Raw genomic sequence first — 21,335 nt, 5'->3', positions numbered from 1 at the left:
CATGTATCAGAGGAGCTTCTGAGTGTCGACAGCATTGCTAGTGCTAGAGGGAGCTATGAACTGGTGGGCAGATGAGTGCTAGCCTGCTGAAGTTGGACAAAGTTTGAGGAGCATCGCCTGGCTTTTCCCAACGATGTTGGCAACGATGCCAAAAGCTCTCTGTGTGCATAACTTTAGGCTGTTTAGAGATCAGTTCATCATCTTCTCACTTAGCAGTTCACCTACCTATATAGTCACAGAGAATTTGACCAGGTACGCCCAGGCTTTTGCAGCCCACTGTTTATGGTGATCTGCTGTGTATGTAGGTCAGGGCTTTTTGGGCCTAAAATAGTCGAGAACCTGTTTAACGCTGATGTTCAGCCAGATGTGGTGCCCGGATTTGATATGATCGACGAACGATGCACACATGACGCTTAGTGAACTTTTTTTGAGTGACAGCTTGGGTATATCTTATTTATAGCAACTTAAATGCGCGTCTCGAGCGGCAGCTTATGCAACACTTTTAAAGGCTTTATGGCTGAAATCCAGTCAGCTGCTTTGTGTCATATCCTGCCGTTGACTTTAATATCTGATGGGGAGTCGGGCCTCTGCTGCAGCGCTGCGGGTGCCTGGAGCTTTAATCTGCAGGGAAGGTAAATGTTTCCACAGTTTCAGCTTTCATTCAAGTGGCAGCTACAAACCGCGCCGGCGGAAATGACTCACTTTCGGCTTTCGGAGACGAGCCGAGTGACACAGGACCAGAAGCAGTCTACTTTCTCTCTCACTTGCACTTTCTCTCTCACTTGCTCGCTCGCTCGCCGTGTCGAGTCTCTTTTTTGCACTCTCTATCTGTGCGTCTCTCTCTTTCTTCCACTCTATCTTGTGCTGTATTTCTCATTCTCTCTCGTTCATTCTTTCTTTCTGCCTTTCTCTCTCTCCAGCTCTCATGCTGTCTGTATCTCTCTCTCTCTCTCTCTCTCTCTCTCTCTCTCTCTCTCTCTCTCTCTCTCTCTCTCTCTTTCTTGCTCTGTCTCTCTCTCCCTCTCTCAAATTCTTGCTCAGTCTGTCTCTCTCCCACTCTAGCTGTCTCTCTCACTCACACTCTCCAGCTCTCGCTCCATTTGTCCATTTTCTCTTTCCCGCTCTATTGCTCACCTTCTCTCTCTTTCTCTCTCTCTCTCTCTCTCGCTCTGTCTTGCTCGCTCTCTCTCTCGTACGCTCTCATACTGTATTTCTCATTCTCTCTCTCTTTTTCAAAGTCTGTCTTTCTATCTCTCTATATCTGTCTCTCTCCCTCTTGCTCTGTCTCTCTCTCCCTCTCTCTAATTCTTGCTCAATCTGTCTCTCTCTCTCTCACTCTCCAGCTCTCGCTCCATTTGTCTCATTCTCTTTCATGCTCTACTGCTCGCCTTCTCTCTCGCTCTCTCTCTCTCTCTCGCTCTCTCTCACCCTCACTGTTGGTCTATCTGTCTCTTGCTCTCTCTCACGCTCTCATACCGTATTTCTCATTTTCTCTCTCTCTCTCTCTCTCTCTCTCTCTCTCTCTCTCGCATTCAAATTCTGTCTCTCTTTATCTCTCTATATCTGAGTTTCTCTCTCCCTCTTGCTCGGTCTGTCTCTCCATTGGTCTTGCTCTATCATTCTGCCTCTTTGTCTCTGTCTCTTGCTCTAGCTGTCTCTTTCACTCTCGCCCTGGCTCGCTCGCTCTCTCACACTAAGTGTGTCTCTCTCGCTGTATTTGTCTCCTTCTCTTATTTGCTTTGTCTTATTCTCTTTGTCTTCCATGCATGCTCTCTCTCTCTCTCTCTCTCTCTCTCTCTCTCTCTCTCTCTCTCTCTCTCTCTCTCTCTCTCTCTCTCTCAGCAGACGCAAATTGCGTTTGCGTCTGCTGATGACCTAATGTTTTCTACAGCTCTGTCTGAAGAGGGAAGAAAGCTGCTTAAAAGCTTTACATTCACTGTATACGAGAGCGAGAGACTGGAGAGAGAGAGAGATTGATTTTAATATATAACTATAAATCTGTCTGAGCCACCTGTACAGTGCAGTGTGTGTGTGTGTGTGTGTGTGTGTGTGTGTGTGTGTGTGTGTGTGTGTGTGTGTGTGTGTGTGTGTGTGTGTGTGTGTGCTAATGGGTGTTGAGTGTGTCCGCGGCGCGGGGCAGGTGTGACTGTGTCTAAATGAAGAGACCTTCATTAAAGCCAGAGCTTCATCAACACTGACAGCGGAGCAGAGAGAGCATGTTCCCGTCACAGCTGATAATCAATCACAGCAACCGATCCGTTCAGATCAGATCAACTTCAGATACGGAATAGAGGAATATCTCAAATTCCACTGAGACGTAGGTCAGGATCTGCGCTGACCGGCGATCAATATTTCATCAACATCAGAAAAATAATCATTTTACTGCTTTCAGATTGATTATTTTTTAATAATAATAACCAAAATAATCAAAGAGCAATATTGAAGAAAAATAATCCATAACACAAAACAATGCATTAGGCTAAAAATACACACGATTATGTTTATTAACAGTACAGAACATATATTTTATTAATTTTATTAGGATTAGGATTTTGTTAATAGTACATTCATAAAAATAATACAAATAAATTTAAAGAAAGGACAATATTCAAAATACAGGTTACTTGTTATAAGCATTAAGCACATTTTATAATGATCATTATTAGTAAATGCATTTTATACTACAATACAATTACATTATACTTATTGTTATAAATATAATATATATAAATAAATAATTATATTTGTGAAGAGATCAAATTGTAATTTGAATAAACAGTCCTTATTTCATAATTTTTAAAAAAGCTTTATATGAAAAAAACTTTAAGCTTTATGTTAAATCAGATTTTTTTACATTGTTACATGATGATGATGATGATGATTATTATTATTATTATTATTAATAATAATAATAATAATAATAATAATAATAATAATAATATTGTTGTTACTAATTGATAGTTATAACTGAAAATGGCAATAATTAAAAATAGTAATAACTAAAAATGGTGCTAATTTAAAATTAGGAATATTAACAATAGTGATAATTGGTGTGTGTGTGTGTGTGTGTGTGTGTGTGTGTAATACAAATCTGTCGGTGTTGAGAGATATTGATTCTGGAAGCTCTATAGTCTGAGCAGAGGTCGTATTGCTGCTGGTGTTTTAGTGAGTGAACAGCCTCTCCAGCTCCTCCACTCTCAGCTAAGCTCTGACTCTGAATGCATGTCCTGCAGATGTCCTGCAGATGTCCTGCAGATGTCCTGCAGATGTCCTGCAGATGTTCATTCAGACCAGAGCCCGAACTGTTTCTGGAGAGTGCACGGTTTGGGCTTTAGGTGCAGCAGAACCGTTCAGGTGGGGCAGTGTCACGGCACAGGGATGACACTGACTGATTCTAAAAGGTGAGGCTAATGGAAAGACATCCAACACGTCCATCAGCCAACACAACAGAGGCCACCAACATCAACTTAGCACTGCGGTCAGTCTGTAGTCCTGCTTTAGTCCTTTCTAGGTCTTATTTGGCAGCGGAGCGGATGGAAGAACGCCGCGTACGATGCGGCCATGGTAACTGTTTGGCCGACACAGACACATATATATATGCAGGCCTCTCATTTTCCTCCATTTCTACAATCGCTTGACTTCCCTTTCAACTTTTGCCGACGACATCCTGTCTCTTAATTAAACCACAGGCCTCTCAAAAAAGGAAATTAATGAAAGAAGAAGCTGTTAATTACACAACAAGGTCACTAGCGTTTTACCTCCGCGGCTTAATTGCGAGCGCTGATTGTGTTTCTGCCTCATTTTTTATTCCGCCTGCATCTTGGAAAAACGCTGTTAATTGTTGCTCGCCTGCTCTTTGGCGGAGCCAGCATGCATGGAGGAAATGTGTGTATAAGAGTGTGTGTGTGTATAAGTGTGTGTGTGTGTGTGTGTGTGTGTGTGTGTGTATGAGTGTGTGTTTCTGAGGTGTTTTAGCGTGGCATGAATCTTTGTATGTGGATGTATTGTATTGAGTAGAAGAACAGGCTGTGTTGCTGCTGGGGCTTTAGTGGGTGGGTAGCCCCTCTTACTCATCCATCCTCATCTGAGCTCAGTATGACCCTGAGTCTCCTGCTGATGATCATTTAAACAGAGTCTGGCCTTGAGGCTTGAGTTCACCCCCCAGTACAGCGTGAGGAGTTGAACAACCAGCCTCAGAGAGCACTTTAGAGGGAGAGTACAATGGTCCTCGCTTCATGGTCCAGAACAAAAGCAGCAACCACTTTACCTGTAGGTCTAGAATGGGATGATCTGGGGCACTTGAGACTCATTTGACCTAGAGGGGTATGAAGCCCCCAGCACTGAGCTGTGGGCCAGCAGAGTCCACCGTGGCTGGTGGACGTCTCTGGAATTGGAGAGCCAGAACTAATCATCCAACATCGTTAAGACTGCCCCCTTACCAGAGGAGTACTGGCGGCTAGTAGTGGAGCAAAGGAAGGATGATCTCCTTATTAATACACTTGGTTTTTGTGGATATGCCAATTGAGCAGATGTCTACAGACCTTGGTGAGTAGGTCCACCACCTGGGACTATCCATTCCACCAATTTCCACTCTGTGGTCAGAAATAGACAGTTGATGAGGGTCCACAGGATGATGGCCAACACAAACTGGGCATCACCAGATCAACTATAACTATTGAACCTCAGACTGACCACCAGAGGATGGAGCCACAACAGAGAGGGTTCTAATAAACTGACCAGTTAAAAATATGCTGGGTTGTGAGTGGCACAGACCATCAGGAGATCCTAGATTCGATCCTGGTGATGCCACAGCTGTCTGCTGCTGGGACTCCCAAAGGAAGCACAGGTGGTCTTGCTCTCTCTGGGCGGGTAGGATGGCCCTCCCTCTCCCCCATCACTTGATCACTTGACCAGTCTGTAAAGATTTGGTAGCTCACTTTATTTGACTTGGAGGTTGCACATGGCAAAATGGGTGGTGTGTGTGTGTGGCCCACTCAGCGCCAGGGGCCAGGGGCCAAACCTTGCTCAGCTCACTGCAAATGCAGAACTCTCAGTACTCCGGTTTAATCACGCTTCCTCTTAATAGGTGAATTGGCAATGCTTACTTGCCCCTAGCTATGAATGTGAGCGTGAATGGGTGCATGTGATCCCCTGTGGTGGACTGGAGCCCTGGAGCCCTGCCCAGGGGGTATTCCTGCCTTGCACCCAATGATTCCAGGCAGTCTCTGGACCCATTGCGACCCTGACCAGGAGGAAGCAGATGGATGGATGGTTGAACAGTCTTCCCGGCACACATTTCACTCCACGACTCCACGACGTTGCTTCAATTCTCAGCACCATCTCTGCTCGTTTTGGAGCCCAGTGCCATTGATCTTGCAACTGTGGCGCCCCACAGCTCTTAACCAGGCCTTTTTAACCAGCCCATTTTGGAGTGTATTCCTCAGCGTGCCCTTGTTCCTTCAGTAATCGCTGTTAAAGTTGCCGGAATGAGTCATTTTGTCCTCCTTTTGTTTCATCCCGCAACGTTCCCGCTGAACGCTCTTCTGCCGCGAGACAAAGCGAGCAAGCGAGGGAGAGGCATGGAGAGAGCTTCATTACTCTGAGTAAACAATAAGCAATGCGGTTTGTTTGTGGAAGCAAATGCGCCCAACACATACCCTCCTTCTTCCCCCCTTTTCCATGGCATTCCGGCATTCCGGAGAAATATTGTAAATTCACATGCGCCTCATTACGCGCGCTCCTTCAATAACGGCAGCATCGATTGGATGCTCGAACCTGGGGCTGGGGGTGATGTGTGTGATTTTGCGATCTTTTTCAATTTATTTTCTTTTTAGATTTCAGTCTCATTTTCTCAAATGTCACACCTGGAATTGCTTTGACGTTCGGATGCAAACATAAAGCGCTGGCATGTGGCTGATGGGTTTAGAATGTCTTCTCTCCGCTGCTCCTCCTCCTCCGCCTCTCCACCGTCGGTGCGTAATGAGGGACGGCTGCCGGAGCAGATGTGGATGCCGCGATGCCGAGATTAGGCTAGGAGGGGACACGGCCTGCAGCAAATGAATTACTGTGATGAGACCTGATTTTCTCTGAAGCATTTCAGACGGCTCTCTGGAGGCAGGGAAGGCTGCTGTGATTGGATCCTCGCTTTGCCGGAATTAGTCACATTTGTGCCGCCATGGTCCCAGAAGAAGACCACCTCTAGCTCTGCTTCTTTTTACTGGACTGTAATTAGCTTTGGTGGTCTTCTGCTTATGGGGGTGGGCAAGTCAACGCTTCATATAGTCACTGGAACAAGCTCGTATCTCCGGCATAATCTGGAGCGTCAAGTCGAAACTGCAACAAGCTTGTATCTCCCTGAGGGGATCTGGAATGTCAAGTCTGCACTGGAATAAGCTTGTATCTCCGATCCATCTGGAACAAGCTTGTATCTCCCTTAAGGGGATCTGGAATGTATCTCCAACATTATTTGGAACGTCAAGTTGGAACTGCAACAAGCTTGTATCTCCCTTAAGGGGATCTGGAATGTCAAATCGGAACTGCAACAAGCTTGTATCTCCAGTGTGATCTGGGACAAGCTTGTATCTCCCTGAGGGGATCTGGAATGTCAGATCAGAATTGCAACTAGCTTGTATCTCCAACTTTATTTGGAACGTTAAGTCGTCACTGGAACAAGTTTGTATCTCAGATGTGATCTGGAACGTCAGGTCGGCTCTTTAACTTTTATCTCCAACATTATCGGAGCGGTTAGTTTGTGGTGAGAACATGATCCAACGTCAGTCCGACCCAACTATCAGGTGTACTTCGCTAGTTTGAGCAAAAAGGCTCCCGTAACCATGTGTTAACCTGGAATACTGCCCAGATAATTAACGTTACTACAGCTCTGAACAAAAGCCATCTCGGCCGCTGCTCAGCCGTGCACAGAAATCTGCACCAGAACACAGGACCTCCTTCCTGTATTTACTTTCTTGCTCCATCCCAGATAGGTCTGACCAATCAGCAGAGAGAACTTTCTGACGTGGTGTATTGTGATACATTTTTTGCGCTTGAATTTTTCGGCCTGTGTGAAAACCGACCAAACCAAGAGAAAACGCTCCGAGTTGATTTTGACCAGAACAAACCATCTATAGGTGTGAAAATGCCCAAAATATCTGAAGTTTAATAAGACTGGCTCCTCCTCCTCCTCCTCCTCCTCCTCCTCTAACGTGTTGGCTATGATGTGTAAAGCTAGTGACCCGGGTGGGCAGGTTCACATGACAGCAGCCTGGCAATCACAGCTCCACACACATACAGCTGCCTTACTCTCTGTTGGTCTCTCTCTCTCTCACACACACACACACACACACACACACACACACACACTCTGCTGCTGTGTACGCGGAAGCTGATTGGGTTCAGGGCTGGCCGTGCAGGGCACCGCGGCCACGGACATGAACAAATTGCGCCACATCTCGGCTAAATGGAAGCCATCCATCAGAGGGGACAGAAGGCAAACAGAGCCCCGAGACGGGCTGCTGGGCCACTTTTGATGATGTCACGTCCTGTCCTCGCACCCTGCAGTTGGGTGACTTAATGTGGCTGTGAACCCCAGTGAGAGGGCAGAGCGCGAGAGCAGCAGAGCGCGAGAGGAACACAGGAAAAGCATAATGTAAACCAGCCAGGGATGACTGAGGCCTTCTGAGAAAAAAAAAATAGAGAGGGGGGGGGGGGGATACTGATGTACTATGAAGAGAGAGCTTTCTGGTACAGTGTGTGGACAAAAGTATTTGGACATCTGCTCATTTATTGATCACCCCACCTCATCTCTAACTCCCCAACCCATCCCAAAAGTACTGGATGCACCAATAAACAGATGCCAACAAACATCACTTAAGCATGATAAGGGGAGAGAGCGCCATCTACCCACCCGGAGAGAGCACAGCCAATTGTGCCTTTGTGACATCAGTGGCCAGAGTCAGGGACCGGGAGTCATGCCACATGGCTCAGAATTTGACCTCTGGCCAGAGACCCTCGAGTCCCACAGAGTTCTATTCTTCTGACAGTGCTTCTCTACAGGGACTCATTAGAATGTGTGTCCACAAACATTTGGACATAGAGGTGTATGTGCACTATACTACACTACATGATGTAGAGAATGGCCAGAGGCCTCTAAGAAAGGGAGAAGTAGCACTGATCAGACAGTCTGGAGATCAGAACTGATGCCCAGGACAAAACAGAGACGGCCCTCATTTGTGCAGCATCTCTCTGGCTGTAATGAAGGAGTCATGTAGATGAGGGTTGATGATAAGCCATGGTGGGGACCAAAATGAGGGCCACCGCGGGCGTGTGCACCTCCCCATAATGCTCAGCGTGATTGTGATTGAGGCTGAGCAGAGTAATATCCTGTAATTGGAGCTCGTGTCCGCGTTGATAGCATTGTTCCTCCGCACTGAACTGGAGGGTGTGGAACAGGAGGGATTTGATTATGTGTGGGCCTGTGTTTATCACACGCCTCCGAGTCGGCGCTTTTGGATTTTGGTCCAGCTCCACACGGACTTGTGCGTCATATTTAATACGGCCTATGACTCTGGTGGTTAATCTTTATAAATCTTTAAATTGTATAAGTGAGCAAGTGATGATCTAGTTAGGATGTGCTTGAGCCGATGCGAACAGAGGGAACAAAGTCAGAGGTAAGAGTAATTACCTATTAATCACTGTAAGATGATTAAAGGTTAATCAGTTAGTCATTGATGTCTAATGCTCTACCAGTGTGGCCTGCATGTGGTTCGCGAGTTCAAATCCCGAGTGAGTGAGTGAACTTAATAGTTAAGTCAGAACTGCAACAAGCTTGTATCTCCGACATTATTTAGAATGTTAAGTCAGAACTGCAACAAGCTTGTATCTCCGACATTATTTAGAATGTTAAGTCAGAACTGCAACAAGCTTGTATCTCCAATATTATTTAGAATGTCAAGATGGAACTGCAACAAGCTTGTATCTCCAACGCGATCTGCAACTAGCTTGTATCTCCAATGTCATTTGGAACGTTAAGTCGTCACTGGAATAAGCTTGTATCTCCGACATGATCTGGAACAAGCTTGTATCTCCAACGCGATCTGGAATGTCAAGGCTGCTCTGGAACAAGGCTAAAAAGTGACTCAGCGTCAGTAGTCCTGCCCTGACAAAGTTAACGGTGGGGGTGTGAAGTAAAGGGAAATGGAGTGAGTGAGCGAGAGAGAGAAAGAGAGAGAGAGATAATACAGGAGTATCTAATCGAGGGGGACGAGATGAGGATCTAAAGAAACAATTATTCAAGGCTAAGATGGAGAAAGTGCAGCAGAGAGAAGGAATAAAGGAGGATGGACACAAAGAAAATGAGGGTGTTGAGCAGAGTCGGCCCCAGGGCTCTGCTCTGGTTTTAATAACTCGGCCTGCTTCAATAAGCTTCATATGGCACTGCTCTGCCCAGCGTTTCCTGTGGTTCTTCTTCAGACCCTGCTGACTATGTCAGGCCACCGACTGTGATGATGATGATGATGATGATGTAATGCTTGTTTATGGCTTTGGAGACTTTCCAGAACCAGAAAAGGCTTTACACATATCTGATTAATATTATGTCCTGGTCCAAAGCAGGCATCATAATCTCATTCGCCCAGTTGTTTTGTGGGCTTTGTAGGTCAGTTACGGAAACAGCAGTGACACACCGCTTCTACTTCCCAATGATGATGATAGAAAAATGCAGGTCAGCCTGTGTACCTCGAACAAAGGATAAGACAGGATGTCCCAATTTGGTGCCTCGGTTCGGCGAGATGTAAAGGTGTTGACTGACTGAATGAAGAGTGAGTGGAAGAGGCCTGAGCACTAAGTCAAAGTGTCTGTCTGATCGACGGGACCTTTAAAATAGGACCATTCCCTCCACCGTTAATGTGGATTTCTTCGGTTTATTAGAGCGCTTTTCATAAATTAGAATTAGCAGCATAAAGCCAGTGATCTGAATATGGTGGCATGAATTATTGATTCCCCAGCAGCCTCCAACAAATCTAGCCTGACATTTGGAAATAAGACGGCATAGAATTATGGCTGGAAATAATGAAGGCCATTTGGGTCGTGTGCAAAGCAAACCCTCTTTTAAGACTTATTAATATTCATTAATACCTTCTGTCAGGAGCTCCGTGAAACAATTCATTGTTCACGTTTACTGTATTAAGTGCTTTATGATTTATTGATGCGTGAGGGTGCCAGAGCTGAGAGCCGAGCAGGGTTGTAAAGCGAGAACCCTCTGTGAAATCTGATCGTTAAAACAAAAGCCTGAGCCTTGTCAAGCATTATAGCGGCGGCAGCGATAAATAACATTTCTTTGTGCCCCCCCCCCCCTCCTCCTCATCCTCATCCTCACCACCACCGCCGTAACGTCTTCTGCTTTACAGTTTGTTTGCTTGTTCCCCATCAAACTTACTGGACGGCCCTCTCCTCGCTCCGGGGTATAAAAGCAAAACACCTGCCACGAGAGAGTTCTGGTAATCTTCCTAATAAAGCCGCCGCGCTCGTCCTCCTCTTCCTCTTCCCTGGAGGAGCGAACGTATCCCTCCTCGTCTCTTCCCCAGGCCTCATCGCAGACGCTTCTCCATCTCCACCCCAGCATCTGTCCTCCCCGAAGCGCTGGCTCAGAGCACCATTATATCTGTATTGCGGCACCTGGAGGGAGCCATAAAACCAGTCAGATTCCCCGTGTCTCTTTAATCAGCCCTGGCTAAACGCTAGACCAGACAAATTGATGAGGACGTAGCCAGCTGGCATTGGCAGAGGCTCGTCCACCTCCCCCGCTGGGGGGTTCCTACGGGGAGTTTGGCACTGGTAATTGTTTGTGGTGGCACGTTTTCGGCACAAATTGTGCAGATGTTTTGTCATTTTGACATTCTCCTCGGGGACTGGCTTGGCTGGTGCGTGGCGGGAGGCGCTTGCCTGACTGCAAAAACGCCTGGTGGAAAGCCGTCTGTGAAAGAAACGGAACATTTAGATGAGGTTAGTCTCAGTTTTTCTGAGTAATATGACTTGTGAAACCTCTCCGATTTTAATGCCATTAACTAATTTTCTAATATGATCCTTTAAACCATCTGTAGAAGTCCTGGCCGAAGCCTGGTTTGTCCATTCTCATGGAACAGCCTCCAATCAATGTCCAGCACTGGGAGGTCTGGTGAAGGCTAGGTAGCATGTTGTTCTTCTAGGTCGCATGAAGCCGGCCAGTCCATCCTTCCTAAGTTGAAGACATCTCATGTTGCTGCATTCTGGATCAAGTTGAAGGTTCTGATGGTACACATAGCCATCAGCCAGGAGGGAGGTGCTGTAGTCAAGCCTTGAGATGATGAGGAACTTGTCAGAAGTATTCACATTCATCACTCAGGTAGAAATGAGTGAAGATACTAGGGTTTAAAAGACTTCAATAGAAGCTGAAGTATCAACTTAAGCTTTTAACTCCAGTAAAAGTGTAAAAGTACTGGTTTCAGAACGACTTCAAGTAGAAAAGTAAAAGTAGTGGAAGGAAAACAAAGACCGAAAGCTTAGGAGGCCGTGCAGGGGTCTATAGTGCACTACCCCTCCCCAAAAACCCATTTCTCTAAAAGTCATAATGAGGAGAATGATCTATTAAAATGTTGATGTTAAAAATGTTGGGCTGCACTAGGCTCCTGTTTCAGCTGCAGATCTGCCCATTGAAAATGAAGCATTTCAGTAATATCAGCTCTATTAAAGGAGCGTCTCTGTGCTCTACTGAGCATTAACATGAGCTTCATGGAGGAAAATATGAGGAGTCGTTGTCTAGAAGTTTTGTAAAGCTGCAGAAAGTCAGACTTCAGAGGCGTGTGATCAATAAGCTTTATTGGAATGTAAATGTGGGGCTCAGTCGGGACGTTTCACTGCAGCTCTCTTGAGTCTCTGCCACGGACACAGTCTTCATACTAGACTACAGACGTCTGCTGTGAGCTCGCTGGAGAGTGACGGGACGTGTGCAGGTGTGATGGATCTCTTATAAACCAATAGGGAGTCAGAATGGTGTCTGTTTATACTCATCCAACCACGATCAGACTCACACTTTCCGGATGGAGAGATTTATCTGGAGAGGGTTTTTTAAAGGATGACGAGCTGGAATGAAAACAAAGGGAAGTGAAATAGGAGGAACGAGGCTGTTTTAAAATGTAAGGAGGAGAAAGTTCAGATAATTGGGTGAAAATGTGAGGAGCAGAAGTAAAAAATCAGCTGAAAAATGAATAACAAGTATTTGTACTTCATGACTTGACGCCTCTGGGAGCTGAACAAGCACCTCGTGGCCTATCTAGAGAGGACGGGTTGAATTCTTTGGCTGTTCATAGAGGTGAAATCTGTATGACCTGAGCAGCATGAGTCGATCTTGAGAACTGGTCATCCACCAACTATGTCCAGCCTTCATGCTTCTGCAGGTGGAGTGACCAGGGAGCTCTTGAAAGAGATGAGGCAAAATCACAGTGAGAACCTGCACTTCCCAGCATGTGCAGAAGCTCATTCTGACTTTAGGACCTTCAGAGGAACCTTCTGAGACTGACTGCTCCTGTACTATTTGCATGCAGTCTAGCACTTCCAGGGCCTTTCCTTTTTCCCTTGTAGAAGAAAAAGGCCTCCCGTGCCCTCTTCCACCTCCACTATGACATAATGGAAACCACGTTGTGGTAAAATCCATACCATGGAGCAGCATCATACTGGTATTCATGTCTACATCAGTGCAGCCCCCACCCCTGCTGTGTTTAAACGGACGGCAGCGTAGCTCAGAAACACTCTGCTCCGCCTTGTCTGATTGATTCCGTTTGATTTTCCACCTCCAAAACTACCCCAGCCTACCCAAAGCTTCCCAAACGACGTAAACAGTAAAGGCATCAAACGGACAGCCATCAAACCCTGCTGTCTGCAGCGCAAATTTCAGACGCCGCCTCCACGCTTCATGCTAATGTGAGGCTAAAGGCTGGTTTCTGAGGGCGGGGTGTTGTCGGCAGGTTTGTAATGACGGGCATTAGCTTAGCGATTATGCAGCGTACATCCTGCTGAAGAAACTGCTCTCTACAGCTTCTCCACGTCCACTTCGCTTCTGAGGAGGGTTTGAAGTAGAGGGTGAAGTGCTGTGTAAATACCTGTGACCGATTGACAAGGCCAACAACACACACAAGTACAGCCAATGTAATAACACGGTGCTAACACAAGCCTGTGAAGCCTAAATCAAGCCTGCGATTTGGGATGTTTCTAAACCGCTGCGGGACACTGCAGAGAGGCACCGTGGCGTCGGATCAGAGGCAGCAGACTCTGGAATTCCTGATTCCCGGTTTTTCTTGGGAATTGTCGAAGTGTATGACATTATCAGTGTCCGCAAAACAGGGTAGATCACTGGTTTGATCCCAGGTGATGCCACAGCCATCCGTATGGCTCTCCATCTCTCCCCATCACTCTAGTGTGGGCGTCTGTTAGCTGGTTAGCAGTCAATGTTCACCTCCAAGCGTGTTGAGCTGTCCAGTACTGAAAACATGTGGTTGGCTGGCTTTATGGGACTCGGAGGAAGCACATGCTAGCCTTCATCCTTCCTGCACTAGTAGCTTTGTGTGACGGGGCAGTCCAAGGATTTTTATAGCGACTGCTGGTGCATGAGCAGCAGCTCCAGCCTGAAACTACGGATGGTTGAACGGGTTAAACTGGCAAATGTAGTGGTGCTAATAATTTACGAATCATCTGGCCCATTCTAGGATTGTGGGTACATTTTCAAGTATGGGTACATTTCGTGTATCATTTTGTGCCTTATCTCCATGTTCTAACCTCACACTCAAATCCAAATGACAAAAACAAAAAAAAACCCACATTATACACATTATATTTTTACACATTATAGCTTATTATAACAGAATGAGAGATTCACTCAATATCACAATTACAAACCTGACATATTATTAATTTACTGTTGATTTATTCTCTACATTTCATACAAAATCTTGAGATTTCTTTTGACATTTGACGATGTTTGGCGTATCTCACGAAGTTGACCTTAACATTTGGAGCCTTAAAATATATTTTTTAATTACTAAAATGACATATTGTACAGAAAATAGATATTATATACAGGGGATATTATAACTGATAATAGAGTAAACACAAAACAATAAAAATGTTATGTAAAATCAAGTCACTTAATATTTTCTGTATCAATTGTGTGATACGTGACATGTATGCCCAGTTCCACTGTTGATTATGGACATATATATGTTTATTATTATTATTATTATTATTATTACATTTGTTTAAGATTTCTTCTAATAAAGATATCAAATTGTATGGACTGAACTTTGACTGACAAATGGGATATATATATATAAATACTATATATATATATATATATATATATATATATATATATATAAGTATATATAGATATACTTTTGAACCTTAAAGTAAATATATTATATTTTCCATCATGCCGGTGTGACCATATGCCATATACAGCTATAAGTACTTGTTGGGTATGTTGGGAATTCACCTCCTTTAAACTCACACTAAACTCAAACTGATTTGAAAATGTAAAAGAAAATTTAATAAGTAAATGAATTTTACAAAAACTAACTCTTAATACTAATCTCTGGAATGTTCAGCAAGTGCAAACAAGCCTGGATCCAACCAAACTCCTCCCCGGCCAACCCCACAACACCTCACAGGCCATCTAATTTAATATGAAGTGTAATCATAAACATGAACAGCTGTTGACTTGTAAACACGGTGCTCTGTGGAGGAGCTGACACCTACTACTACTTTTAATATCCGTGCCGCTTGCTAATGCCTTCTTCTAACCACTGCCTGCACTAATGTCATTACCTTGTGTATTTCCAAGCTCTTATTAGGGGCTATTAACATCAGGGTAATTGTCACATTCATTTCACCGGCATCATTAGTTATATTGTTCACAGAGGTGTAATTGCTCCTCATGATCATTCATGTTGTCAGGCAGGTCAGACAGATCTGAAGCCCTTTGCTGTGTTACCTGTTCTGCACTTGCCTTTTCCAATCGCTGGCTAATTCAAAAGGAGCGCCTAACCTTTTCCTCAGAGCCCGGCAATGCCGCATCGGCAGCAGTTGTCATTAGGGGGAGCTAGAGAGGAGCTACGTATGCGGGGGGAGGAGGTTAATTGGCAGTGCTAAGTTGGGAGAAGAAATTTCCGGTGAACTTTTCGTTATGTAAAAAAGGAGGCGTGGCTAATGGCTTGTTTTATGTTGTGGTGTTTCCGCAGCCTGTCCTAAGAGCACCTATAAAATGTCATCGCGGCAACAGGAGTGTTTCCCGTGCCCTGGACACAGTGTGGCTGAGGAGGAGGGCTCGGTGCTGTGCGTGTGCGAAGAAGACCACTTCAGGACGCCGTTGGACCCCCCCTCTGCTCCATGCACACGTAAGTGTTTGAGAGAGAGATAAAAACAGCCATGGATATATATATATATAACCAACATATTACCCACGACCTGATAGAGCTCATCCATCATGTTTACGGCCTTTGTGCTGCTGTGTTTGTGTGTTCTGCTATCAGCACTGTGATCCCATAACCCATTCTATTGATTCTCTTTTTAATTTTGTTTATGGTTGGAGCTCAACACTCGTGGGTAAGAGGTTATCGTGATTTTCATAGAGCGAGGAGAGAGAAATCCCTAGCTTTACGGCTCGAGCGAATCCTCGCCCGCTCGCTCTCCGGGCTGTACAGGGATCAGTGATGAATTGTATAGCAACGTAATTGCGCTTTTAATTACAGTATTGATTCTCCTGCTTTTATATCTCTGAGCGGGCTTGTGATAGCATTTATAGAGGCACAATTACTGCATTAATTACATTATTGATTGTGTAATTACTGTTATAAGCAGGGGCTGCAAATCTGTATTTAGAAGAGAGAAAAACGGCAACGCTAAAAAGAAAGAGGGGGAAAGACCGAGGAGGAGAGTTCCAATGAGAGTTAAGGGCTTTTAGAAAGACTTTGGTGTTAAGCTCCCATTTCCGCGCTCTGATTGGCTGCTTTCGTCCTTTCGGACGTCTAACCAAGCCGAAGAGCCGCGTTTTGATCTTATTTAGTGTCAAACTTTAAAATTCACTTCATCCTGCTCAAAGTATACTATGTGTCCAACTATTTGTGGACACCTCTTCTAACGAATGCATTTAGCTACTTTAAGCTGCACCCACTGCCGACACACTCATCACTCACAGCTTGTCTAGTCCCTGTAGAGAGGTACTGCCAATAGAATAGGACTCTCTAGAGCTTGTGAACATGAACCTATTGGCACAATGCTGCCTAATAATGCCAGGCGTGGGTTAGAGGGGTATATAAAGCCCCCCAGCTTTGAGCTGTGGAGCAGTGGAACTGATAGATGAGTTGGGGAGTTGAGGATGAGGAAGGGTGGTGATCATTCAACATCCTGACCTCTCCAATGCTCTTGTTGCTCAGTGCAATCAAATCCTCACAGCAATGCACCTCTAAAATCTAGTAGGAGGCCTGGACATTAGAGGCAGTTAAAAACTTTAAAAAACAATGAACGAGCAGGTGTCCCAATACTTTTGACCACACCTAACTTTAACCTGACCTTAAATCTAACCCTAAATCTTACCCTAAACGGTATGTTTAAGTTTATGGCTACATTAAATAGACAGTCATTTGCATTCATGTCAGGTGAGCAGTTTTATGGTTTAAGGCTTATTTAAACTGGACAGAGGGGATTTTTTAGCCCTCTTAATTTCCGGTCCTGAGTTTTTACCGCTGTGTTCGAGCAGAAAGCCCTCTGGCGGCCTCTAGGCGCCATTAACGATCATTACTTCCAGCCTGCAGCAGTGAGGAGCGTTTTCAGAAGCTACCAAAGCAGTTTCGAGTCTGCAGTGTGGAGCTATTTTACAGTAGAACATGAACTTCAACGCAAGATCTGCGGTTCTAGTGGTTTTGCTACGTTTGAGAGACTTTTCCTTCAGACGTTTGTCTTTTTTTCAGATGTTTTTGCCACACATTGCCAAAACCTTGTGGTTAACTCACTCCCACCACATCTTTAGACCTGAATTACAGTTGGTTAGAACGAGAAGTCATCAAAAAACGACAGTATGACTGACTGCGTGTGTGTGTGTGTGTGTGTGTGTGTGTGTGTGTGTGTGTGTGTATGTAGGAATAAATGAAAGGTGTGCCATCATTTGTGTTCTACCACAGGCATCCGGGCCACAGCTGCTGAACTGCGCTAACGGCCATTCACGAATCACACCTGCTTATATAATAACTCAGTGCCTTTAATAAAGCACTAAAGTCATTAAACACACACACACACACACACACACACACCGACACACGTGTCCTTGCATGTGTTTTGTACTTTTGTTATGTGCTATGTTTGTAACCTTGTCTGAGTGCAGTTAAACCCTTAGCGAATTTCATTAGCAAGCTACCTTCAGAAACTTCAGGAAGAAGTGAGACCTCGGCCGCTCTACCCCTCTACCTGCGTCAGACCAGCTGCCACCTATCAGTCCGGCCATCAGGCCCCCCACCCACCACCACCCATAGCAAACCAGCGGCACACCCTCCTACCACTGCTACCTGTTTAATGACCATGTTCAAACCTAAATGGACTCTATGTAACTATCTGCCACTATTATTAATATCACCACTATTAACTATCTGCTGTATCTGGTTTGGTCATTTTTATCAATAATCTATAAATAGTTCTGATCAGAGGAGGACGGGTCGGGTCCCCCTTGTGAGTCTTGGTTCCTCCCAAGGTTTCTTCCTCCAGCTCTGAGGGAGTTTCTCCTTGCCACTGTGGCCGTTGGGGCTCACTGGGGGTCTTTGATCCTTCATGTCTTACGTTATTTCTTCTTTTTGTCTCTGTTTTTTTATTAATTACTAATTATGTAAAGCTGCTTTGTGACGACAACAGTTTTAAAAAGCTTTACAAATAAATCTGACTTGACTAAAGTCTGGGTTTGAAGACAGCGAGCGACTCTGCCGTTTAGACACCCAGGGGAGGTTCGTTCCACCCATTCGTTACCAAGACAGAAAAAAGTCGGGGACGCTCGTCGTCCATGGATCTTAAAGGAAGGCGGGTCAAGCTGAATCATACAGGTCAGCTTTTGACCGTGGCTGGTCCATTCATGGCTTTGTAGGCCAGCGTCTTGGCAGCTACAGGAGGCCAGTGAAGAAAACACAACAGAGAAGTTAAATGGCTGAACTTGTAAAGAACCCTTTAAGAGGTCACTAATAGGTAAGAGGTCACTAATAGGTGGGCCGTGGGCTGGGCCAGACCAGACCCAAACACTGTCAAAGATGGAGATACATGTATACAGGATATTAAACGGGATGGATACGAGTCCCAGGCTTGTTTGTCCAGCCAGAGAATCGAACCTGTTGAGACCGTTGACTCGTTGACCCTAAAACTTTGCTCATAATGTTGTGCTGTTTGGAGCTAAAACCATTGAACAAGCAGTGTACAGGAATGGATTGGGAAGTGGGTGTATGAAAAATATGATTTAACATGCCTATGTGTATGTGTGTGTTGTTCAGGGAAAAAAGCATTGCTGCTCAAGGCTGTTGACATCACCAAGGTAATATCTGCATATCTTAAATTCAGGGCTATACTGGAATCTTGGAGGTCACCAGCAAAATCAGTGAAGTGGATAAGTGTAGTGTGTTTTGTTTCTTTGAAAGTGAGAGCTTTTCAGTTAGTCTTTAAAAAACGCTGAATAAGAGGGACCTTGAGACAGAGTGGATTCTTCTGTGTGGGTAGGAACTGCTGGAGTCTTCAGTTCTACGCTAGGAAAAACAGCCAGGTTTCCAAGGCACCTCAACTATCGAAGCACGTTAAGCTCATGAAAAGCACTTTGTGTGTGTTGTGTGTAGGCATGTATGCAAGGGCTGATTTGTGACCAGTACTAATTTTGGAGGGGGGGGGGAGACTTCAAATTCTGCTAACTGATAATAATCAGCCAATAATAATAATAATAATATTTTTTGGCTATTTTGTGTTTTAAATCTATACGTCAGTAGTTTTCCCTAAACAGCGCTTTATTGATATGATTATCAGATCTCAGTTAAAGTCTGCATGTCTGGCTTTTAGATGAACAGGCTTTGTCCTACCATCAGAAGGTTGTAAGTTCAAATTCCATCATATGTCCAGCCTGTTAACTTTAACAGCCTTTAAAGCCAGGAAATAAATTTTTGGTGGCTGATCTGGAAAACCTCCAAGCCGCCATGTAAAGTCATTCCAGCGTCTGTTCTTAAAGACCTCATCGTGAAGTCACTCCAGTAGCTACCTGAAGTAGGTCTCCAGTGGCTGACCTGACCTAGAAGATCTTCGACTCATGATGTAACATCAATCCGGTGGCTTGCCTGGAAGACTTCTGGGCCGCAATGTAAGGTAATTCTGGTGGCTGGCCTGGAAGACCTCTGAGCCTTGATAGAAAATCAGTCTGGCAACTGGCTTAGAAGACATCCAAGCTACGATGAACAATCACTCCGGAGGCTGGCTTGGAAGATCTCTAAGCTGTAATGTAAAGTCGCTCCAGCAGCTGGCCTGGAAGACCACCACCCCTGCTAGCATGGGTGGAACGTGGGCTAGGTGGGCATGGGCTCTGAGTGAGTTGGGCTTCTCAAATGGACCCCGATGTTAGAGCCCAGCTTAATCTCACATGGGTCACATCTAGGCCCCATATGCAGTGTACAACTCCGATGGGGTTCATGTTTAACGCCTCCTGATTCCATAACTGAATGTAATTGGCATCCATATGTGGGGCTAAAGTGGAGCCTTAGGATAAAACGTTGTGGTTCCCAGTTTGGATATCCATACAGGCCCGACATGGGCATGAGTCTGAGCCACCATGTAAAGTCACTCTGACGGCTAGCCTTGAAAACCTCCAAGCCATGATGTAGCCAAGTCACTCCAGTAGCTTGTTTGGAAGACTCGAGCCGCAGTGTGAAGTCATTCCTGAAGCTGGCAAAGACAACCTTCGAGCCTCAATATAAAATGAATCAGTCAGCTGACCTGGAAGACTGCTGAGCCACAATGGCCACAATCTAGTGACCGGCCTGGAAGATCTTTAAGCCACAGTGGACAGTCACTCTTGCGTCTGGCCTGGAAAATCTCCAAGCCATGAAGTAAGGTCACTCCAACAAACAAAAAACTGAGGGTTAGAGAAATGACCATACATCGTGGGTTGGAGGTCTTCAGGCATCTGGTCTGGAAAACCTCCAAGCCACGTATGTAAAGTCACTCCACTCCCTGGCCTCATGACCATGATGTAAAAGCACTAACCCACCACGACCAACATTTCTACCAGCCAGTATATTTGTCAGGCCCTTGTTTAAGTGTGTGTGTGTGGCTAGTATAAAGCACCTGTAGTGAGTGGCCTCAGCTCTCAGCTCAAAGCTCAAATCCCTTTGTGACATTTAAATGGCGCCCTGCTGAGGGCAGATTCTTGTCTGACAAACGGTCTCCTCTACCCTCTCCTTCTCCAGCAGCAGGACAGCACCAATTAATGCCTCTGATCTCGCCAGTGTTCGCTCTCCAGTGTTCGCTCTCCCTCCTTCCCTCTTTTTCCATCTCTCTCTCTCTCTCTCTCTCTCTCTCTCTCTGCTATCTCACTCTCCTTTCCATGGTGACTCAGTGGTAGTCTCTTCGTTCTGGCCATCTGTTGACTGTGCTTTTCTGTGGATCATCACTAACTGCATGTTTTTATGGGTGTGTTCAGCAGCCTTAGGTGACATTTAGATACACTGGAATTGTTGCCATTATCAACGACTGACCTATCCGCTCCCGATAGTGCTTAAGAATAAACGAAAGATATTAAAAATAAGTTCTAATATAACATTAATATTAAAAATCATTTTTGTTATAAATGCAATGTTTGTTTGATATGTTTGAACTCATGTTGCAAATCTCGGCCATGCCGATTTCTCCTTTCCAACACCCGATGAATTCGACCCTTCCTCTCTAGAGAGGCCACCCAGGTGCTCGTTCAGTCTCTTGTCACTTAAAGACTTGACTGCTGAAGCTCCTTTGTGGCTGGTCTTCCTATGCGCCCCATCGAGTCCCTGCAATTAGTCCAGGATGCACGGCACGGGTCTTCACTGGCTTCCTGTAGCTGCTGCCCACATCAAATTCAGACACCTGACGCTGGCCTACAAAGCCAAGACTGGACCAGCCGCCCCCTCCGTACTTGATGGCGATGGTCAAAAGCTGATCTGCACCAAGAGCCCTTCCAGCTTCAAGTACGGCTCGGCTTGGCTCGACCCGCCATCCTTTAAGAACACTACAGCAACCATATACCAACACCATAGCAATCACCTGTGATACCT

General features: G+C 45.3%; 2 protein-coding genes across 2 annotated transcripts in view; one reads left to right on the top strand and one right to left on the bottom strand.

The window, feature by feature from the left end:
* The window catches only part of LOC140573784 (ephrin type-A receptor 7-like), a 173,925-nt gene that overhangs the window by 96,780 nt on the left and 55,810 nt on the right, over positions 1–21,335 (top strand). The window contains exon 4 of the mRNA XM_072693346.1: positions 15,264–15,419. Coding sequence (XP_072549447.1) covers positions 15,264–15,419 — 156 coding nt within the window. The remainder of the gene's footprint in view (positions 1–15,263; positions 15,420–21,335) is intronic.
* Positions 1–21,335, bottom strand: part of rps15a (ribosomal protein S15a) — a 336,047-nt gene that overhangs the window by 282,126 nt on the left and 32,586 nt on the right. The window lies entirely within an intron of this gene.

The sequence above is a fragment of the Salminus brasiliensis genome, chromosome 12, assembly GCF_030463535.1.
Source record: "Salminus brasiliensis chromosome 12, fSalBra1.hap2, whole genome shotgun sequence".
Taxonomy (NCBI): domain Eukaryota; kingdom Metazoa; phylum Chordata; class Actinopteri; order Characiformes; family Bryconidae; genus Salminus; species Salminus brasiliensis.
The sequence above is the reverse complement of the archived record's forward strand: the minus strand, read 5'-3'. Positions and strand labels throughout refer to the sequence as shown.